Source organism: Panthera leo, chromosome D4, assembly GCF_018350215.1.
Source record: "Panthera leo isolate Ple1 chromosome D4, P.leo_Ple1_pat1.1, whole genome shotgun sequence".
NCBI classification, from domain to species: Eukaryota; Metazoa; Chordata; class Mammalia; order Carnivora; family Felidae; genus Panthera; species Panthera leo.
This window is the reverse complement of record NC_056691.1, coordinates 38067556-38090567: the sequence shown is the minus strand read 5'-3', so window position 1 is coordinate 38090567 and position 23012 is coordinate 38067556. Positions and strand designations below refer to the sequence as shown.

Below are 23012 nucleotides of genomic sequence, written 5' to 3'. Positions count from 1 at the left end.
CAAATAATGCCTACGTTCGTTGCAACTCTTTTGTCCAACCTGTGATACAAATCCTAATAAACTTCAGTATGTTCTGGAAAATGAAACTTTGAATTGTTTAAGCATACAAAGAACAAAATAAACTGTTGTCAGACTTTGGTTTATTGTAAAATTTAGCAAAGATTTATTTTTTGGTAATCCCTGACCCCTTGCTCTGAAAACAAAAGCAAAAACATAATTATTGCTTATTCTTTTTCCCCGTACTTTACTTGTGTCACTGTAAAGAAGGGAGAAAAATCATTGTAATAAATAAAAATAGAGATGTACGAGAGAAAGATCAATCAGTCCAGATAAGAAATATTAGGAGCAACAGAATTATCATCAAGCAGTTTCAAAATAAGCTTCTTTTAAAAAGGTTGTCATATATATATAAAAAAAATCACACCAAAAAGATAGCAGCAGAGAAGAAGGATAAATACAAGTTAATTGCACACCAATCCCATGCAAAAAACTGGGTCATTAGCCAAAGCAGTAGTATTCAGAATCCAGTTTGGGGTGCTTGTGCAGTGCTTGTGAGTCCTCTATTATGGAGCTGTCACTGAATTGGTCCAAGTCTGATGGGGTCTGATGGCCTGGGACATCATCTGCCAGAGTGTCCAGAAAGCTCCCCACGGAGATGCCATCCAACCCATCACTGCCATCATGCAGGCTATTGTAGCTGCCACGTAAGGAGGTGCTCTGACTCTCCAATAAACTGCACAGGCTGCCACTGAGACTGCTTCCTCGGCTGGTAATGGTGGCCTTCTCTTCAATCATCCACTTGATGGACTCAATGCTCTCGTTGATAACAAGCAACTGGCGCATGAGCCTCACATCTGTGGCTCTGAGGTTAACCTACGGGGAAGAGGGGGGAGACGAAAGACACGCCAGTTATTCTACCTGTTTTTAAAACGTGTATTTATTATTGAGAGACAGAGAGAGACAGAGCACGAGCATAGGAGGGGCAGAGAGAGGGGGAGACACAGATTCCGAAACAGGCTCCAGGCTCTGAGCTGTCAGCACAGAGCCCGATGTGGGGCCTGAACCCACGAACCGTGAGATCATGACCTGAGCCGAAGTCGGCCGCTCAACTGACTGAGCCACCCAGGCGCCCCATCTACATTTTTGAAAGACTCAAAATTCATTTGGATCCTGTCTTCTGCAGTCTATAACTTGCAATGCACAGAACAGAATACAAATTCACTCCATCTCAGGATCTTTGGAAATCTCCTGACCGATGGCAAAAGTCATAAACAACTCACTTCCTGCCAGATGCATCGGGTCCAAAGGGGACTGTAAAACTCCCACTGCATCCCTGGCCCTAACCAAGTTGCCTGGGAATACCATTTTGAATGTCAGGTTTTCTGCTCAGAAACACATCCTCTCTCTGGCCAGACTAATCACTTATCCATATTTACCTGGGGATATATATATATATGTAGATGCTGTGAGGTGGGGAGAAGAGAAATGTGTCGAAATTAAGGAATCACTACCATTGTAGCAGCTCCTGGTTTTTGCGTGATAATGTACCAGACATCATTATGCAAGGTCCAACCTTCATTAATAGCAACCCGTTACCATAGATTATTATTTTTATCCCCATTATACAGATGAAGAAGCTGAAATCTACAGAAAAGAGTTAAGACTACAGAAAAGGTCTGCACTCTTTATAGCTATGTTGACAAATATATAGTACTAAATAATGCTTTTATTTTTAAGAACAAATTGCTTTAATATTCCTTGAATCCAAAAGGATGCCAACCAATACTGTTCCACTTTACAAGATGAAGCATACAGGTGTCTTCTATAGACCTGGTTACTTGCCTCAGACATGTCAGGGGAAGTCCCGCTCCAAATTGGTATATGAAAATCTGAGAAAGTTCTAGAACTTCCCTAGGTGCCTTCTAGGTGTGTAGTCCTAAACGACTTCAAAGAAATCTGTCTCACAGCACAAAGTAGAATTTCTTTATAGGTCCTACAGTTAAATGGGGGACATTCACTAATATCAAAAGTGTGGTGGTTCTGTAGAATATGGAAAGAGGTAGGCTGCACGAACTCTCATGATTGCCCCTATTCTAGTTGGAAGTGAAGAGACATAGCTCCCAGAAAGATTCCAGTGCCTAGATTAGGAGCCAGGAATACATTTGGCCACCAGAGGTCCTGGTCACATTCATTATGGTTTGAAATGGATTTCTGGTTTTGTTTTGTTTGTTTGTTTGTTTGTTTGTTTCAATTTGGGGTCATTAATCCAAAAGGCTGGGCCCTGATAATTCTTTCTTTCTTTTTTTTTTTAATTTTTTTAATGTTTATTTATTTTTGGGGTCATTAATCTAAAAGGCTGGGCTTTGCTAATTCTTTCTTTTTTTTAAATTTTTTTAATGTTTATTTATTTTCAACAGAGAGAGACAGAGCATGAGCAGGGGGAGGGCAGAGAGAGAGGGAGACACAGAATCTGAAGCAGGCTCCAGGCTCTGAGCTGTCAGCACAGAGCCCGATGTGGGGCTCGAACTCACAGACTGCGAGATCACAACCTGAGCCGAAGTCGGACGCTCAACCGACTGAGCCACCCAGGCGCCCCGCTGATTCTTTTTTTAAGATACAAGGCTAATTCAGACTTGTGGGTTTCTAGAATTATTAAAGGCATTCAGTCATGAGTGACTCAAGCCTTAAGGGAGAAAGGAGCTATTGTCTTCAAATGTATGCATTCATATTATAAAAGTACTTCCTGGTTAGGAGTTAATCCATAACCGAAGGTGAACTTTGGATTGAGTGATTGTAGTGAACAAACATTAGGAGAGATGGAATGTCTATCAATGACTTCGAAGATGTGAGGTTACCAGTTATGTATGTATAAATACCAAAAAAGCATAAAGTACGATTTTAAACCCTTCATTTTGTGAGGATATTACATACAGTAACCAGGGTAACTTCCTTATCTTCTCTGAGAAAAGACCAAAACCAACTGTGTAGAAGGTAACAGTGACAATCATTCATCTCTGAGGTGTCCATGAACAGAAGAATGGAAACAGTACGTTTTGAGAGGCTTTCCTGTCTTAGTGTCTCAGTGACACTGCTGTCTCAGTGACCTTGCAGCGGTGTTGTGTTGAGGAAGGAGGCTTTCTGGCGGTCTTCATGCTCATAATCACCCACACACCCCATGGGCCATCAAGATACTGTTCAGGTTACACGTGATACAACAGATATTTGTCAAGCAACAAATTGTCTAGGTCCGCTGAAGAGCCCAGAAACCCCATATGAGCCAAAGTCTTACAAAATTCTTCTGTTAGGCATCTGTAGCTGATGAAACATGCTGTGCCCGCTGTAGGCATGGTGCAACATAAATGGGACCGTTTCCCGTCAGCTCACCAAATGAGCCACAGCTGCATTTGTTCGCAGCCCCGCCCTGTCGCGTGAAAATGTTCTGGTCTTTTCCAGCTGCGGGTGTGTTCTCTGTTAGTCCCCTCCCTTGAACTACTTCTTCTCTTCCTCTTCAAATCCTCCCCATTTCTGAAGTCCTCTTCTTCTATCAAGCACTAAAGCTGAGTCCAGCCTCCTCTGCTGGCCCACGTAAGAAATGTCTTACAATTTTTCCATATCTTAACGTCTGACCTGAGGACTGATTTTTTTTTTTTAGAAATAGGCATAATGTTTTTAGAAGTAGGCCCCTGGGTGACGCAGTCAGTTATGCGCCCGACTCTTGATTTTGGCTCAGGTCCTGATCTCAAGGTTCATGGGATAGAGACCCGAGTAGAGCTCTTGTGCTGATAGCATGCGGAGCCTGGCTGGGATTCCCTCTCTTCCTCTTCCTTTGTCCCTCCCCCCCCCCCCAATAAAGAAATAAACTTCAAAAAGAAAAAAGAAATAGGCATAATTTTAGATGTGTGAAAGTTCGGCTCTTAAGGCGGTAATAATGCACATTCCCAACAAATGTGTCACTCTGGGGTTTTAGCATACTCAGGACAATTTTTTTTTCCAGCAATTTTGGTCTGAGTCACACAGTGACTGCATCAGATACAAATTTTTCAATTTCATTGAGGAACGCAAATCAGAGAGGAGTAGACTATGAAGTCACAAAAGCTTCCTTTGACCATTTTTTTTTTTTTTAAATCTTTTTCTACTGAAGGTAAACATTCACAGGCCATTGAACCACGGCTGGGGGAAACATGACGAAAGCAAGTCAGTTAGAACGCGTTGATCTGGCTGATAATGATTACAGATTTAACTTCCACCTCTGTCCTCCTGGGGAGAGAGTAAACAGCTGTCTGCTGTAGGAGTGCCGGGCCGGCCGGTTCACATGGCTGCCTGTCCATTACCTGGAGCTCTAGGCTGCTTCCTACCACTTTCTTCTGGAACTGAGGTGTGGTTTTGCTATCGCCAATGAACCTTGAAAGGCTGAGCAATCTGTCACGGAACTAAATCACAATGATGCTTCTGTCTCCGGTAGCTACCCCGCCTTTCCTCCCTGTTTCTCATGTCCATCTTTAGAACGTCTGGCCATCTATCAAGGAGACAGTAGCCTGGCCCGTTGGTAGGGAACTTCCAGTTCTTTCACCTGAGACCTTATAAGGTCCAGTAACTTTAAGGATATAGAGAGTTGGGAGGCCCTGTTCATGGTCTGGGTTTACATTCCCTTTCTTGGAGAACTCTTTCCTGATCTATCATGGTATCCAATCTCCATGCTGAGTTCCATACTACTCTTCTATGGTTTTTGTGTACCCTTCACAATATTTACAGCTAGTTGAAGTCATCCTGCTTATTACATTTATGCTCTGTTTTCCCCATGAGCATGTAAGCACCACAGAGTGCATGGAATTTGGTCCATTCTGGTCACCACTCTGTGCCCAAGACCTGCAAGAGTGCTGGGCACGTAGCAGGTGCCCGATTGGTATTCATTCAAGGGCAGAATTATTGCTTCAGATTGGACCATCTGTCAAGTACACCCCTCCCTTGGGTTCTGCGGTGGGTCAGTGATATAGGACTTGAGAGGGAGGAGAGAGGCAGTTTCTGGAAAGAGCATTTCTGTACTGAAGCATTCCCAGCGTGCAGTCCCATCTGGATTCATTCACAGGATGCAAACACTGAGTACCTGGCACAAGGAAACTGGCATTCCTAGCTTAAATGTACAGATTCTGAGATAGTGTCTCTGAAAGGACGTGGACTTCAAGGTGTGACTCACATTCCAAACACCATTCTGTTTGTTCTGATGTGATAACTGGTACTAGCACAGCACACACACAGGTATTCTGTAGACACTTGATGAAATGAGTTAAACAAAGGGAACAAACAGGGCATTTACAAAAAGAAAAAGAAAAAAAAGAAAAAGAAAGGAAAAAGGAAAAAGAAAAAGAAAGAAAAAGGAAGAAAGAAAGAAAGGAAGAAAGAAAGAAAAAGAAAAAAGAAAAAGAAAAAGAAAGGAAAAAGAAAAAGAAAGAGAAAAAAAAAGAAAGGAAAAAAGAAAGAAAAAGAAAAAAGAAAAAGAAAAAGAAAGGAAAAAGAAAAGAAAGAAAGAAAGAAAAAGGAAGAAAAGAAAGAAAAGAAAGGAAAGAAAGAAAGAAAGAAAGAAGAAAAGAAAAAGAGAAAGGTTTGTACTGATTGATTCAAAGAGATGTGAATGTCACTCCCTCTTTTCTTCCTCCGCCTTCCCCCACTTTGGTCCTTGTAGTTATCGCAATGTAATTCACCTTCAGGCTTAACCGAAGTCTCTCACGCTTCAGGATTGTAACATAGCAGGTCTCTAGATGGGGTGAATGCTGAAATTTCGTATCATTTTTGGACAAGTAGTGAGCTGGGTGTACAGCAGAACTTGAAATGAGAGATCCGGAAAGAGGAAATCGCCTTTATTTTTTTTTAACATTTATTTATTTTTGAGAGAGAGAGAGAGAGAGAGGGAGAGAGAGCACGAGTGGGGGAGGGGCAGAGAGAGAGGGAGACACAGAATTTAAAGCAGGCTCCAGGCTCCGAGCTGTCAGCGTAGAGCCTGATGCAGGGCTTGAACTCACAAACCATGAGATCATGACCTGAGCTAAAGTCGGTCACTTAACCGACTGAGCCACCCAAGCACCCCAAATAGTCTTTTTAAAATATATATATATATATATATATATATATATATATATATATATATTTTGAGAGAGAGACAGAGACAGAGAGACAGAGAGAGAGCATGCCTGAGCAGGAGAGGGGCTGAGAGAGGGAGACAGAATCCCAAGAAGGCTGTGCGCTGTTAGCACAGAGCCCAACTTAGGGCTCAAACTCACGAACCTGAGATCAGGACCTGAGCTAAAACCAAGTGTCGGGCTCTTAACCGACTGAGACACCCAGGAGCCCCAACAGCAAAATATTCTTAATAATAAGCTTTTCCAGGTCTGTGTTTTCTTCTAGGCCATCATTCTAACACTGAAAGACTACAAAGGTTATGAATTAGCATAATGAATCCATGAAGGCAGGAATGTGGTCAAATTTGCAGTGAACCAGGGAGTTGCTAAACAAGTCAACTTCTTTTGTGCTGCTATGTGAGGAACGCGGCACAGGGTTCCAGTCACTGTCACTGTCGACCTGCGTGAGCTTTGGGCAAAGTGGCTGGGCACACGGGACCTCGGCCTCTGCGTTCATGAGGAACAATGATGAGGCTGTATTCTCAGCTCCAGTGAGTCACCTGCCTAGGTGGAGGTGATACAGCAGTTTGTGAACAAAGGTCATTTCTGCCGGGGTTGAAAATTTAACTCAACTCAGGACCTAGCACTTGTCTGCTTTTCACATTGAGGTTTGTTTGTTTTTTTTGTTTTGTTTTTTTTGGTTTTTTTTTATGATGTTATTTGATCCAAAGGATCTGCAGATAGGATCATGTCAGGATTTCCCTCCATTTTGACATCCCGGATCCTTTGGTCATTCCTGTGGCCATTTGATTACTAGGTTGTTTCTTCTAGGAGAAAAGTACGTGGGCTCTGGAGGAGAGGGAGCCATCAGTTTTGCTAGTCAACAGCTCCAGCCAAAGTTTTAGCTAGTAAGAACTCCTGGCCCGAGCCAGCAGTTTGAGCTCTCCGTGAATTTTAATCTCCTTATCAGAAATTGGGAGATGACAGTAATTTTGGCTCTTTCTGTTTGGCTTCTTGTTTGTGTTCTGCCCCAGGATAAACATACATATCATCTTCCATATGCCTGTTTATGTTCATAAATGTGTACATGGGCTGTGGAATGTGTCTTCCAAATACGGGCAGAGTTGGCTCTGTCTTGTCATACTGGAGGCGTGGACAGCACTCCAGCCCTTTTGTTTACAAGGATCGACTAGTCAGATAAAAGCAGGCCATCTCCTAGGTATGTACTTCTAATGTAAAATCTGCACCATCCATGACCTAAATCCCAAATGTCCAGCAAGCTGCAGTATGAATTAGAAGGGAGAAAGATGACTTTATAAGTCCATAATCACATACACGAAGAAAGGAAAACAGTTCAGATTTGCCTTTTAATGTGATGCTCTAATCCTAGTTCCTAATTCAGAGGAACGTATTTTTCAAATTTGAAATTGGTAGAAGGCCTTTTTTTTCTAGCTGTATTTATTTCCAAATATGCAAAAAAAAAGTTAAAGGGATCTTTTTCTACCTTATTAAAAGGCTGCTATAACAATGTTTGGAATATTGTTTTCCCGGTTTATCCCAGTTTATTTGTGTGTTCCCTTGCCTAATCTAATCGAGTCCAAATTTGCTCCCTCTCCAAATTCACCACATCCTCAATTTGATGATCACAGAAGATTTTCTGCCTACCCATCCTTAAAATTTCTGGCGGTTTTATTAATAGCTGTATTTATAAACCACTTCTCTAACTGTATTCTCAGAGGATCCATAAGGATATTATTGTCTCTTTGCAGTCCGAGAAGGCACTGTACATTTCCATCCACAGCTTTTGGTTTCAAATGCTTCAGGAGAAAAGCCTGCGGCCTTTTACAAGTGCTATTTACCAGAAATTCCCTCTGCCTTCTCACGCAGTTTGAAATTTACAACAAAATTTCTTTCTAATTGGGCAACGGAGGATTCCATTTTTATATCAGCTTTGTCTTCCTCCATTTGTGGTGTTTTTCTGTGGAACTGAACAATAACTAAAACAGTTCTCTCTTTTCCCAAAACCTTATAGAAGAGTAATTTACCCCGAGACTAATTACGTACATAAAACCACTGTCATCTGCATAGCTAACTGATTAATGTTTTGATAAATTAGGAAGCTGCATCTGGTTTATTTGAAAGGGGGCACATGTGACTCTCCCGAATGTCAAATATAAATTCCTGCCACCAGGCCTGCTCACGAGTGCCACACAGTTCCCTGCTGGCGAATCCTCTGATCACCAAAATAAGACCAGGGAGCTTTTCAGTCCTCTTCTGTCCGGTGCTAGAATCCAATCAGCACTTAGAGCCTGCGATGTCAATTTCTTTTCCATACTCTGATACAGCGAATATTGTTTCTCCTGAGTGCTTTCAATATGTATATGCAAAACGTCGTTTCAGGCAATGAGAGAGAATATAAATCACCTGAGCAGAAATTCATTTGGAATGAGTTAAGAAAAACACGGACTTGAGATATCTGTAGCAGAGAAGCGCACGTGACTAGAGCAAGGACCAGACCAGAAGTGTCCCCACTAAGTCGTAACAAATATGCTTTCTGCCTGTGCATTTTTCCCGGTTAGAACTTAAAACGGCATTTTTACATGGCAGATGAGGCTATGACGATGTGCTCCTGTGATATGGAGTGGCCCTGCTCACACTGGGAAGGAAGGAGGAGGCAGGGTGGCGTGGCAAATGTCCAACAACTGACTCCCTGGGAAAACCACACTCACGTGCCACCAGAATCGTGCTGATATAACAGATGTGTAGCACACACTTTACAAATAATACTAAAATATACGTTACCTTTTATTATACTTGTGTATAGTTTTTTGTGTGTGTAACTAGTTGATTCTCAGAAAATGCCTTCTGTACATTTTTTGCTGAATTCTTATATGTACGGCAACCTATCGTTACAGTTCAACCATAATTTAACAAGGAATTGACACCAATCACTCTTTTTTCAATCATTTTGTCATTAATCTATGTGATCTAAAGTTTGGTTTGTTTGTTTGTTTGTTTGTTTGTTTGTTTATAGGCAGGGAGAGGGCAGCAAGAGGGAAAGGGAGAGAATCCCAAGCAGGCTCTGCACCGTCAGTGTGGAGCCCGATGTGGGGCTTGAACTCATGAACCGTGAGATCATGACGTGAGTCAAAATCAAGAGTCGGATGCTTAGCTGACTGAGCCGCCCAGACGCCCCTATGTGATCCACTTTTAAACAATTTCTCACCCTGGCACAAATTATATTCATTAAAGGGAAGCCTGTTTCTGCTTCAGCCTAGTTACGTGGTTCAGCACTAGTCAGAACTTTACAGGTTTATTAGTGATCTTTAGTGACTTGGACAAGAGTTTTTTAATATCTCCCAACTTTATATGCTGTCAAAAATGTAATAACTAAGGACATGACACGCTTCTAAATTTAATCTGCCATATTAACATTGTCTCCATCACTGTCTTAAAGGCAGTCAACAAAATAAAAATCAAGTTCTGATTGACGGCGTTTTCTAATTTCTGTGCTGTCAATACTCCAACCATGGCTAATTGCAAGCTCCCAATGTGACGCCGCTAAACACGAAGCTGAGAAAAGGTGCTCAGTAGCCCAGCATTAGGTAATATTTTCTCCCTGTGGGTACAGTAAATATTTTAAATAACCTCAAGAAAATTAATAGTAAAACATTTAAAAGTGATGGTTTTGAACATTTATAACCTTTGTTTTTCATATGGCGTCTTAGTTTGTAGGCTTCGATGCATAATTTAAGGTTTTTTGAGATACAACTGACATATAACATTGTGTCAGCTTTAGGTGATGATGATGATGATTTGGTGTATGTACATACTGTGAAATAACTACCACAATAAATTATCTTTCGTCACCTTGCATACCTAACAATTATTTTTATTTTTCTTATGATAAGAATTTTTAACATCTACTCTCTTAGCAACTTCCAGATATACGATGCAGTATTGTTAAGAATTTTTAAGATCTACTCTCTTAGCAATTTCCAGATATACGATGCAGTATTGTTAAGAATTTTTAAGATCTACTCTCTTAGCAACTTCCAGATACACGATGCAGTATTGTTAACTTTGGTCACCATGCGGTACATGACATCCCCAGAACGTATTTATCTTGTAACTGGAAGTTTGTCATCCACCTCTGGCTACCACCAAGCTGTTCTCCGACTCTATGAGTTCAGTTTGTTTAGATTCTACATACAAGTGAGATCAAACACTATTTGTCTTTCTCTTTTTCACTCAGTGTAATGTCCTGAGTCCATCCACGTTGTCATGAATGGCAGAATTTCCTTCTCTTTATGGCTGAGTAATATTCCTATGTGTGTGTGTGTGTGTGTGTGTGCATGTGTGTATCACATTTTCTCACATTTTCTTTATCCATTCATCCAGTGATGGGCACCTGGTTGCTTCCATGACTTGGCTATTGTGACTAATGCTGTACTGAAAATAAGGAGTGTAGATATCTTTTAGAGATAGTGATTTTGTCTCCTTCAGATATATACCCAGAAGCAACATAATTTTTAATTTTTTAAGACACCTCCATATTGTTTTCCATAGTGGCTTCAACAATTTACATTCCTACCAACAGTGCACAGGGTTCCTTTTTCTCTACATCTTTGTCAACACTTAATATTTATTTTCTTTTTGATAACAGCCATCTTACCAGGTGTAAAGTAATATCTCATTATGCTTTTGATTTGTATTTCATGATTTGTATTTGATGATTAGTGGTATTGAGCACCTTTTCATATACCTGTTGACCATCTGTATATCTTCTTTGGAAAACTGGCTATATTCCTCTGCCCAGTTTTATTTTATTTTATTTTATTTTATTTTATTTTATTTTTAAATTAAATTTTAGTTAACATACAGTGCAACATTGGTTTCAAAAGTAAAATTCAGGGGTGCCAGCCTGGCTCAATTGGTTGAGCGTTTGACTTCTGCTCAGGTCACGATCTCATGTTCTGTGAGTTCGAGCCCCATGTCTGGCTCTGTGCTGACAGCTCAGAGCCTGGAGCCTGTTTTGGATTCTGTGTCTCCCTCTCTCTCTCTGCCCCTCCCCCACCCCCTTGTGCTCTGTCTCTAAAAAATAAAATTTCAAAAATTTAAAAAAAAGTAAAATTCAGTGATTCATATTGTTTTTTTGCTATTGAATTAAAGTTACAGGAAAAGTAAAGGCTTTGCCTAACCCAGTGCATTTTATTATGATAAGGAGATTAGAGAATTAGAGACTTTCATTTCTCCCCTAAGGGCTTTTATTTTTCTATTCAGGATTAAAAACTTAATGTAATTTTATCCTTTCCACTAAATATAATTTGAGGAAAATTTAAATATTTATCCCAAAGTTATTAGTGTTTTCTATGGAAAGATTTCAAATATTGAATATAGATTATTATTTAAGCATTATTTTTTTTTTAATTTTTTTTTTAATGTTTATTTACTTTTGAGACAGAGAGAGACAGAGCATGAATGGGGGACGGTCAGAGAGAGAGGGAGACACAGAATCTGAAGCAGGCTCCAGGCTCTGAGCTGTCAGCACAGAGCCCGACGCAGGGCTTGAACTCACGGACAGTGAGATCATGACCTGAGCCGAAGTCGGACGCTTAACCGACTGAGCCACCCAGGCGCCCCATATTTAAGCATTATTGAGACATGAAATATACTTGGAAAGGGACTAGAGATATCTAAAAATAATGTAAGCATTTGCATTTTATATTATAATTTTAATGGATATATTTCCAAAATATGCTGCACACTTCCCTATCTTGATAAAAAGAACCATGTAGAACTGAGCTGAATCAATTAGTAATGGGCCACCATTATAAATAGCATTTTTAATGCAGAGTTATTTAGCAATGCACTTAAGAGGTTTTGAGGAAACAGTACTGTAGACTTCTTTTTAAAAAAATATTTTTAATGTTTATTTATTTTTGAGACGGAGAGAGACAGAGCATGAACGGGGGAGGGTCAGAGAGAGGGAAACACAGGATCTGAAGCAGGCTCCAGGCTCCGAGCTATCATCAGCACAGAGCCTGATGCGGGGCTCCAACCCATGTGCTGTGAGATCGTGACCAGAGCCAAAGTCGGACACTCAACAGAATGAGCCACCCAGGCGCCCCTAGACTTCTTGATGCTGGTATTCGATCTGTTCGACATAATCCTCATGCCCCACTTCTTCCCCAGTCTCCCGATTCTCTTTCTTTTAATGTTTATTTATTTTTGAGAGAGAGTGACAGAGGTGAGTGGGGGAGGAGCAGAGAGAGAGGGAGGCACAGAATCCCAAGCAGGCTCCAGGCTCCGAGCTGTCAGCACAGAACCTGATGCGGGGATCAAACTCACGAACCGTGAGATCATGACCTGAGCTGAAGTTGGACGTTTACCGACTGAGCCACCCAGGCGCCCCCGGATTCTCTTTCTAATCTGTCTTCAGCACAGTGGTATTTCCATAACCTTCCCTTTTTTTTTTCTTTTTGTGGGCAGGGGAGAACTGAGTCGTGAGGAAAACTGACTTTGCACTCCTTGGAAAGTAACATCAACTGGTAAGTAACATTAAGCTGAGAAGCAAGCCTCTGTGACAGAATAAAGGGCATGTGCCTTGATCCCTAGAGGAGTGCTTTTCAACCTTTATGTGCATATGGGTCACCTGAGAGTCTTGTTAAAATTCAGATCCTGTTCACTAGTCCCACGATCATGCATTTCTAACACATCCCAGGCCGATGCCAGGAAATCTTTGGGGGCTTCTCAGAGGACTCCTGGTAACCCCCTTCTGGTATCCACACTCCCATTAGTTCCCTGCCCTGGAGTGTGGACTGGGCCTATTACCTTGTTTCTAAGGAACACATTATAGTGAAAATGATGGGATGTCTCTCCTGAGAAAAGGTTACAAAAAGACCGGTTTCCATCTCAGGTATACTCTGTTGCTTGCTCTGAGGCAAACCATCTGCCAGGCGATGAACTGTCCTATTGTGAGATCTACATGATAAGGAACTGATATCACTGGACAGCAGTTAGCAAGGCCTAGGCCCACCAACTGCTACTGGCTATATGAGTGAGGCTGGAAGCAGAGCCTCCTGAGTTGAGCCTGGAGATGACTGCAGCCTTAGCCAACATGTTGACTGAAGACTTGTGAACAGACCCTGAGCCAGAGACACTCAGTTAATCGGTGCTCAGGCTTCTGACTCACAGAAGCCATGACATAGAACATGTCTGTTGTTTACATTGCTAAGTTTGGAGGTATTTGTTACTCAGCATGAACAACTAATAACCAGTGCTTTGTATATGACACGTTGAGTAGCAAGAGCCTAGAGATCTTTCTACTTGTGGATAATGTTGGGTGATGGATGCTGGACCACAGTGCCCATGGAATGCTACTCTGCTGATTCACTGTTGCATAGTTTGTATAAAAGTTAACAGAGTAGTTAAATCTTTATTGATGGAGACAGAAAATGTTCAAGGAAGTTAAGCTCTTCAAGAGGGGGCCATATGCATCTCCCACAGGATCACCATTTTCCCCATAAGAAATGGTAATTTATTACCCTAAAGGAGAAACAATAGATGGTTCCTCTGGTATCTGACACAGGATGCTTTCAATGAAGGTCACTTATAAATATATTCTCTAGGGGAACCTGGGTGGCTTAGTTGGTAAAGCATCCAACTTCAGCTCAGGTCATGATCTCGTGGTTTGTGAGTTTGAGCTCCGTGTTGGGCTCTGTGCTGACCGCTTGGAGCCTGGAGCCTGCTTCAGATTCTGTGTCCCTCCCTGACTCATGGGGAGAGAAAGAGATGTGAATGGGGAGGGGCAGAGAGAGAGAAGGGGAGAGAGAGAGAAAATCCCAAGCAGACTCTGCACTGTCAGCACAGAGCCTGATGTGGGACTTGAACTCACAAACCATGAGAACATGACTCAAGTTGAAACCAAGAGCTGGATGCTTAACCAACTGAGCCACGTGAGAACCCCTATATGCCATATACTTTAAGGGCCATAGAAAGTAGGGTATACAATGATAAGATAATCAACTAAACTTAGACAATAACATTCAGATATAATTTTAAGAGTTTAGAGTATAGTAAGAGATTAATGAAGCTGACATCACTGAATCTTCAATACTGAGGAATCTATCAAATTGTAAGCTTGCTTTTCATAATTCCCCATTTAATCCCCTTCAGTCTGGCCTCACTAGAGAAAAGGGGGAATGAGATTAAGATAGGGATAAAAGTTGCATTTATTTAGTGCCTCCCATAAGCCAGATTTTTTTTCACACGTTAACCCATTTTCTTTATGAAGGGCCTTTTATAGAATGGTCCTTTTGCACAGGAAACATAACTGAGGCCTGGCATTTTGTTACAATCATTCATGTTTACCCAATGTTGATAATTTGGTAATATTTGAAATGTTTCACTTCATGATGCTGAAGATCAATTTTGTTTTGTATGTGATGTCTAAACACTGACCATTTTCATTTGGGAAACTTTGGGTGGGACTTTCCAGATGATATTAGTTAGAGCAGTGATCTCACACCCTGAAGAGTGGCCAAAGACAAACACCTGCCACATTGCAACATTTGCTGATAACGCATTGACTATCATGTCTAGTGATGTATTTTGTCTTGTTTCATTAGCTTTAAGAATATTACTAAAAACATCTGTCATTTATTGAATGCTTTCTACGTGCCATGGTCTTACATAGTAATTTATCTAATAAATTTAATGTCATTATTACAACAAATAAGTAATAAATCTGACTGTTATTCTCATTGGATTCCAGTCTGACATGTAAAGTGCATGGCAATTATCACTCCTATCTTTCTTTTTTAATTTTTTTTCAATTTGAGAGAGAGAGAGAAAGAGAGCAAGCAGGGAAGGAGGAGCAGAGAGAGAGAGAGAGAGACAGAGACAGAGACAGAGACAGAGATAGAATCCCAAGCAGGCTCCATGCTCAGCAGGAAGCCCAATGCAGGTCATGACCCCAAAGCCTTGGGGTCATGACCTGAGCCTAAATCAAGAGTGGGATGCTCAACCAACTGAACCACCTCAGCTTTGTTTTTATTGTGAAGACAGGAGTGATGGGGCTCCTGGGTGGCTTAGTCGGTTGAGCCTCCAACTCTTGATTTCGGCTCAGGTCATGATCCTAGGGTTGTGGGATTGAGTCCCCCCTAGGGCTGCTCACTGAGCATAGAGCCTTCTTGGGATTCTCTCTCTCTCTCTCTCTCTCTCTCTCTCTCTCTCTCTAACTGCCCCCTCCCTGTCTTGTGCATGTGTGCCTCTGTGCATGTATGCTCTCTCTCTCTCTCAAAAAAAAACAAAAACAAAAACAAAAAACAAAAACAAAAACCAACAACAAAAACAAAACAGAGTTTAACGAACTGGAAGTCAACAACTCTTCTTAAATTCATCAGAGAACTGAGGTCACAGGGCAAACCACTGCCCCTGGGAGATAACCAAGTAGATACAGAAACGCATTGGTTTCTAAGAGCATAAGGCCAGAAGCAGAAGTCTCCAGGTAGAGCTGGTATCAGTAGAAACACTTTAAACTCTAACTGAAGAATTGCTGGAGGTTCAGGGTAGACTAGATTGAGAGTTAAAAACTCCAAGAGGCCCAATTTCAGGGAGACCCCCACATGTTCATGAGTGTCACCTCCAGGACCCCCACCAGGTTCTCACTATCCCCTATGCTTCTGGCAGGGGGAGGGGACAAGTTATCATTCTGAAATATTCTCAGAGCCCTCTGTTCTCCTTAACATTGTCTGTCCTCAAGGGAAACTATTTTACCAGAGCCTAACTTACTGGGCTGTTACCAGAGCTTACCCAACACGGGGGAAGGGAAACATCCAATTCAGGCTCACTAATTCTGAGACCTAATCATTCACTACACAAGGGTTCTCCTTCCCTACAACCTACCACCAGGTCAACAAGGCTCCTGGGTACCAACAGGGGATTTCGGCTAAAAGTATCCCAAGCCTCAGACTCTATTTCAGAGTCTCCAGGAGAACCCAAAGATAACAGAATAGACAAAAACAAAGACACTAGAGGCAATTTTAATCTCTGACACCTACTCTACAGCAAACAATAAACAGTCTTACTCCTAATCAGACAAATACAAAACCTCACACTTCAGGCCTATCTATTCCTGTTCCTTTACATCATATCCAGCTTTCAACAAAGAATTACAAGGTGTGCTAAAAAGCAAAACCAAAGCCTGAAGAGACAAAGAAAGTATCAGTACCTGACTCAGATATTATACAGATTTGGGGATTACCAGACTAGGGACTTAAAATAACTATGATTAATATGATAATGGATCTACTGAAAAACAGTGGACAACATGCAAGAACAGATGGGTGATGTAAGCACAGAGATGAAAATTTGAAGGAAAATGGTGTAAATCAACAAAACTGTAATATAGGTAAAAAATGACTTTGATGAATTTATTGGTAGACTGGAGATAGCCAAGGAAAGAGTCCATAAACTTGAAGATATATAAATGGTTTTAATGTCTCCTCAAAGATATGTTAACTCATGGCCAAATCATTATTTAATCATCTAGGGGAGTATATCTTTGTGTGACCTGCTATTTACTACTACTTTGGCCCAGAGTTATAAAGTTATTAGCTAATTTGTAGATTCGTGTCTGGAGAACATGAAAATGAATTGTCTCCAGTTGAAAAAAAGTTCAAAGCTTATAGTTTTATTGTCCTACTGCAAATTGAACAATTTTGCCTCTAACTGAAGAAAATTATTTTATACATTTTCTGAGAAAATAGAGAGACCATTTCTATATTTCTTTTGAACCAGTTGATATCATCTTGCTGGTTCTCTCATTAAATGAACTAAATAAATCCTCAACATGTGCTCCATGTTTATATGACAGTAATGTTTAAAAATTTCATGAAAATTATACTTTGATGGATTTGGAGCTTTCCCTTGAGATTTCCAGTGGCTCACCTGCTACAGCTAGGTAAACCAAGTTGCCCAGGAAGTGGCTTCTGGAGTTAGTCACAAAGACCATTAGAACTTTATCTTTCCTGACTCTGTTTTCTTTTTCTGATTTGGTACCTTTTGTTCTGTTTGTTTGTTTGTTTTTCCTTTGTTGTTGTTCCAGATTCTTGGCCAATAGTTACATGTTTTGTTTACTCATTGTTTAAGTTGTGTCCATTTCCACAACTGAATACTGAATCCTCATGTATAAAACGTATGCAAACAGTCAACTCCAGGGATCCATGGGTACTGAACCACTAGGTTAGTCAAGGTCACATAATCTATTAATTCTTCCCCATTTGGGGTGACAATATTTGGCAATCTGGTATCATGATGGGATCACTAAGTGATCTCTATCAGGAAGATGTGAATCTATTCTCTGTTGGATGAGACTGAGAGACAACACAGAATATGGTTAGCTGGTCTATACCATTCATCTACTGGTGTGCTCAAATCCACGTAGAAGGTATTGCATTTCCACTGAATAGAAAGATAACCCTTTGAGAATGTGTGTTCTGTGTTTTCTAAAAAGTGCCTGAGGTGGCAGAATTGAAATTTCATGTCCTGTTGGAATCTGTGCGTTAAACTGGGAAAAACCTTTTACGGTTCATTGATAAGAAAATGAAATATTTTCCTATTTATAGAGTCTATTGATAAGTTATAAAGTCCCTTAAGAAAAAGGAGACTTTTCTAAATATAGAGGCTAATAAATATTCCCAGAATTTCAGGGAAATGAAGAAACTGAACTCCAATACACTGAATGTCCTGACCTTTTTCAGGGAAAGAGAAAAATAAAAAATCAAAACATTCCTCATGGATAATGCTAACTCAGAAGCATGTTTATGGCAGAATCCAAGTGAATCTTTAGCCATCCACTGGTTTGGAAATTTTAGGCTATAAATAACTAAATATCTTTTCCTTGCTTTTGTCAGTATTGAGAATAAACATATATATGTGACCCCTGAACAGTGCGGGGGTTTGGGGTGCAGAATGCTGCACAGTTGAAAAGTCACATATAAATTCTGACTTCTCATGGCCTCCGATCAAGCAGAAGCCTTATTGATAACATAAATAATCAACACATATTTTGTATATGTATCATATACTGTAACCTTGCAATAAAATCAGCTAGAGAAAAGAAAATGTTATTAAGAAAATCATAAGGAAGCACTGGGTGTTGTATGGAAACCAATTTGACAGTAAATTTCATATATTAAAAAATAAAAAAATAAATAAATAAAAAATAAAAAAAGAATATATACAAAAAAAAAAAAAAGAAAATCATAAGGAAGACAATATATTTATAGTGCAGCACTGTACAAAATTCTCATATCAAAAAAATGTTTAATTTCAGAGACAACATGAGCAGGAGAGGGGCTGGAGGACATGAGCAGGAGAGGGGCTGGAGGACATGAAAGTGAATTCTCTCCAGTTAAAAAAAAAATTTCAAAGATTATGGTTTTAGTGTCCTACTGGTACAGGTGGGGGGAGGACAGAGGATCTGAAGTGGGCTCTCCACTGACAACAGATAGCCCACGTGGGGCTCAAACCTACAAACGGTGACATTGTGACCTGAGCTGAAGTCAGAGGCTTAACTGACTGAGCCACCCAGGCGCCCCCAAAATCCGCATGTTAAGTGGACCTGTGCAACTCAAACCTGTGTTGTTCAAGGTCAACTGTAATTTCATTTTATTTAATTTTATTTTTTTAATATTTATTTTATGTTTTGAGAGACAGAGACAAAGCGTGAGCAGGGAAAAGGCAGAGAGAGAGGGAGACACAGAATCTGAAGCAGGCTCCAGGCTCTGAGCGATCAACAGAGAGCTGGATGCAGGGCCCAAACCCACGAACCGCGAGATCATGACCTGAAGTTGGCTGCTGAACCGACTGAGCCACCCAGGCGCCCCTAATTTTATTTTTAAAGATTTCAATTATCTTCTAATGAGAGAGACTAGGTTAATGTTAACTTCCTAAATCTGTTGTATTGGTTTATTGATAAGAGAAGCTAAAGTTTCTTCCTTATATTGCTTAAGATTAAGAAAATATACAATACTTTCTACACTGAATTAAAATTCTCAATATTTTTAATCCAACTGTAATTATGATCCTTCTGTGACAGCTTGAACACAATCTGCAAGATATTTATTAATTTTAGAACTTAGACTAACATTAAATCAAATTAATAAAAATCTTGAGATCCATATAATTTCTAAAGAAGACAGAATCGTGACACACAGTTTACCAGTTGTCATGGATATCTTTGCTTTTTACTTTAACAGTAATAATGTGGCTATATTTTTGGGTCATTTTAATGAACATGAATTTTGTCATCTACAAAGGTGAAAGGTATGTTTTTCGCTGCGGAGATTTTATAATGCAATTGTGTAAGCTTTGCTGGTCTGCCAGCATATGGACAGGAAATGATCACTCTCCAGTTTTCCTCTGAAAGACTAGTAACTTTAATTAAAAATTTTGGCCTATATGTATGGTTGAGACCAGACTAGGAATAATCATGACAAAGAACTGTACCTAAGATACGGTTTTATCAAAGAGAAGAGTATTTTTGTTGTCAACATCATTTGTTCCAGAATGTGAAAGAAAGTAGTGAAGGATAGAACTTACCTCAATATAGAAAACTGATGTAAACAAACAAAAAAATACCCCCTTTATTGTCCTTGAATTGTGTCATTCACAAAGAATGATTCTGAAAAGTAGTAAAAGGTGTAAAAATTTTTGGGAAACTTTGCTCAGTTTTGAATGGACTTATTAGGAGATACATTTTTAAAAGAGCTCGTGAATAAATTACTGCTAAATATATTCATTCAAATCTAGAACTTGTTTTCATTTTCTTCTGTTAGAATGAAAAATTAGTATGGGAGCATTACCAAGAAATAATAAAGTTATTTTTCTGTGTAATCTGTCCGGATAGTAGAGATTCCATATCTAACCTGAAAAATTTCTGTGCTCTGTCTTGACTTTGCCATGCCCTTGATCCAAAAAAGGATGGCAGGTGGGGGGGGGGGGGAGCAATTTACTTATCAAAATTGTATTGTATTCTTCTTACTCCAAGCAATAATCATTTATTGTTTCTAGGCACATATGATAATGTTTTAATGAAACAGCTTAATCTATTCTAATAAAACTTTAACCTTTTTAGTTTGGCCTTCCTAAAATACAAACGTAAATTCAAGGGAAAAAATTTAAGATGTCTTTTATACCAAAGCTATTCTTGGGAGTCTGCAGGGGCCCCTGGGCAACCCTTACATGAAGGTTGCTGGACAGCAGCCATTGTAAGTGAGCGGGTATGCCTGTGTTCCAATAAAACTTCTACAGAAACAGGCAAGCTGGATTTGGGCAGTGGGTTGTTGGGGTCCCCGTCTTACAGCTATTAAAACAAAAAAGACACTTCCTGGTGAATTTAACTCAGCACACCTTTCCTCATGGACTATTTTCCGCTCCTCTGTTTCTTCCTTTCTCCACTGTTTCCATCTTGATGGTTCTCTCCTCATTAAAGAGTTAAATAAACCTTTGCCTTGTGCTTGTTTTATATTTGTATGAGTCATGTTTTTGACTTTTTTCCTGAAAAATGTACTTGGAAAGAATCAAATAACAGAGCCACAGGGAGAAATCTTATTAGAACTGGCATAAATGCAGACCGGCCTGGAACAGTATAGATAATGCCGATGATGCAAAGGGACTTACTAATGTGACTTTCCTGTGACAAAAGTTTCTGTTAAACCTGCATCCTTAGGTCTTCAACTCCTTTTTACTTTTACCTAATCACTTCTTATCTCCCATTTATTAGGGGAAAAGTTGCCTGTATTGCATGAGAGAACACTCATACCCTGACTTTACTTCTTCAAATTAGACTAAACGATTTTTGTCTTTTGAGTGTGAATTGCATGAGTGAATTGCATGAGGTGAATTGCATGAGGAAGGAATGGATTTCCTCTTTAATTTCCAATGAATTTATCTCTCTGATTCTCTTTGATTCAGCATATACCAAGTATTGTGATGATTCAGTGCTCATGATCTTACAGAGCTGTTTACATTTTATTTCCCACAATTAGTTTAATGATATCTCTGGCACAGCAGATTACTAGTAACTAAATGCATGTGCTTCTAACTTTAGTCTTTTAGAAACTAGAGGATGCAAACTGTCCCTTTGCAGGATATCATTCTGAATAACTATTTCATTTATTTTAAATGAAATGAATGTTGAAATGTTGCCTGAAATACCATGTTCATTTTTCCAATATAGTTTTCTCCTAGAATTTTATGCTAATTAATGTAGATGATTTCACCTGGAAATGGGAGAGTTTGTTCTCCTTTGAATGTGATGTATGTAATTTGTCATGTTTATATACAAAAAAATTTAAAACAGAGGTGATGGCTGATTTGCTATTTATTTACATCTATGATACCCTCTGACCCAACTACCCATTGATGGTGTAGGGTTAGTGAGAACGGCAAGGATACCGACAGCTTGGTTCTGTTAATAACCTAACCTGTGACTTGTAACAAGTCACCTCACCTTCCCGTGTTTCCATTTTCCTGTTGGATGAGAATATTGGAAACTATCTTTAAAATTCCTTCTAGCCCCCAAATCTGATTAATAGCACATTAACAGTGTATGTATGATGACTGTACATTATCATTTGAGCCTGCAATGGGGGAAAAGAAAGAAAGCTCTAGAGATGTAAAAGTTCATTTCATGCTCCGGATGTGGCAAGCCAATCAGAAGGTCTGAGGGTCTCGAATACAGTGGGAGGTGAATGTGGAGAGGTCATTTGTTGGATATCATGCCTGGAATGTTGAGCAAGGATAAGTCTGGAAAGGCGGTGACAGTTGATTCCATAGAAAAGCTCACCGGACTGTCTGAAACAGAAGCTCTTGACGGGACTTCCCTCGCCGCTGTGCTGTCGGTTACTGACTTTGAGCTGCCTTCCAAACACCTTCAAAGGGTTTCATTAGAATCTTAGGCCTGTTCTTTAGTGTGGGCAAAATGTTACTAATTGCAACAGAAAAGGATATCAAAGGAAAAATAACTTGGCTGTGGATGACGTTAGATACGGACTAGAGCTTTTCTGACACCAGCTACCTTTATGCACAGCTCTTTCTGGAATGGATTGATTTTCTAAACTGTAAGTAACGCTTATTTCATTCTCTTCAATCCAAAGTGATACAGTCAGTTTTAGGTGGAATAGGGCCAAGAATTCAAAACAGAGTTCATTTGTATATGTGAAGCAAGGCTACTTTGCATTTTTTTTTCAATCAGAAGCAAAAATGGGGGTGAACGGCTTCAAGTATGTGCTTTTCAAGTATATGACATAGAAAGGCCCAGAGGTCTTGACTCCAAATTCTTATTCTGATCTCTCATTTCCACCCATAAACCCAATCTTATTGTTCTTAAAATTCTCGTGACAAATATGCTTTTCCTCTTGAGTTTTGATTTGTTCGCCCTATCTGAGGACATACTTAAGTTTTTCTGAAGTCTATGTTTATTCTCCCTTTTTTTTTTTTTAATTAGGCACAAAGGAAATTTGTTACATGCCTTTCCAATGCAATAACATTAATTGTTCCTAACTTAATTACTGAACACATTTAGTTTTCAATGAGTCCATTTAAAAAATGTTCTTAAAGCAGGATTTCCTTTTTAAATTATATCCTTATAGCATTTTAATGAAGTTAATATGGTTAAAATTTCTTAAAATGATAGATGATTTGAGAATCTCATGTTTCCTTTTAGGAAAAAAAAAAAAAAAATAGCCTGGTGCTCCATTCAAAGGAACAAGGATACAGATTTCTAAGAAATACTTCCAGTAATTCCTAATTTACTACATTAGAAGCAAAGTTTCTTTTAATTTTTTTAATGTTTATTTTATTTTTGAGACAGAGAGAGACAGAGCATGA

At 39.7% G+C, this 23012-nt stretch overlaps 1 protein-coding gene across 2 annotated transcripts in view; it reads right to left on the bottom strand.

The window, feature by feature from the left end:
* Nucleotides 1–307: 307 nt before the first annotated feature.
* Nucleotides 308–23012, bottom strand: part of LURAP1L (leucine rich adaptor protein 1 like) — a 53335-nt gene continuing 30630 nt past the window's right edge. For both annotated transcript variants that reach the window (XM_042913254.1, XM_042913255.1), the window contains one exon: nt 308–873. In XM_042913254.1, the coding sequence (XP_042769188.1) occupies nt 499–873 (375 nt within the window). In that variant the 3' untranslated portion in view covers nt 308–498. The remainder of the gene's footprint in view (nt 874–23012) is intronic.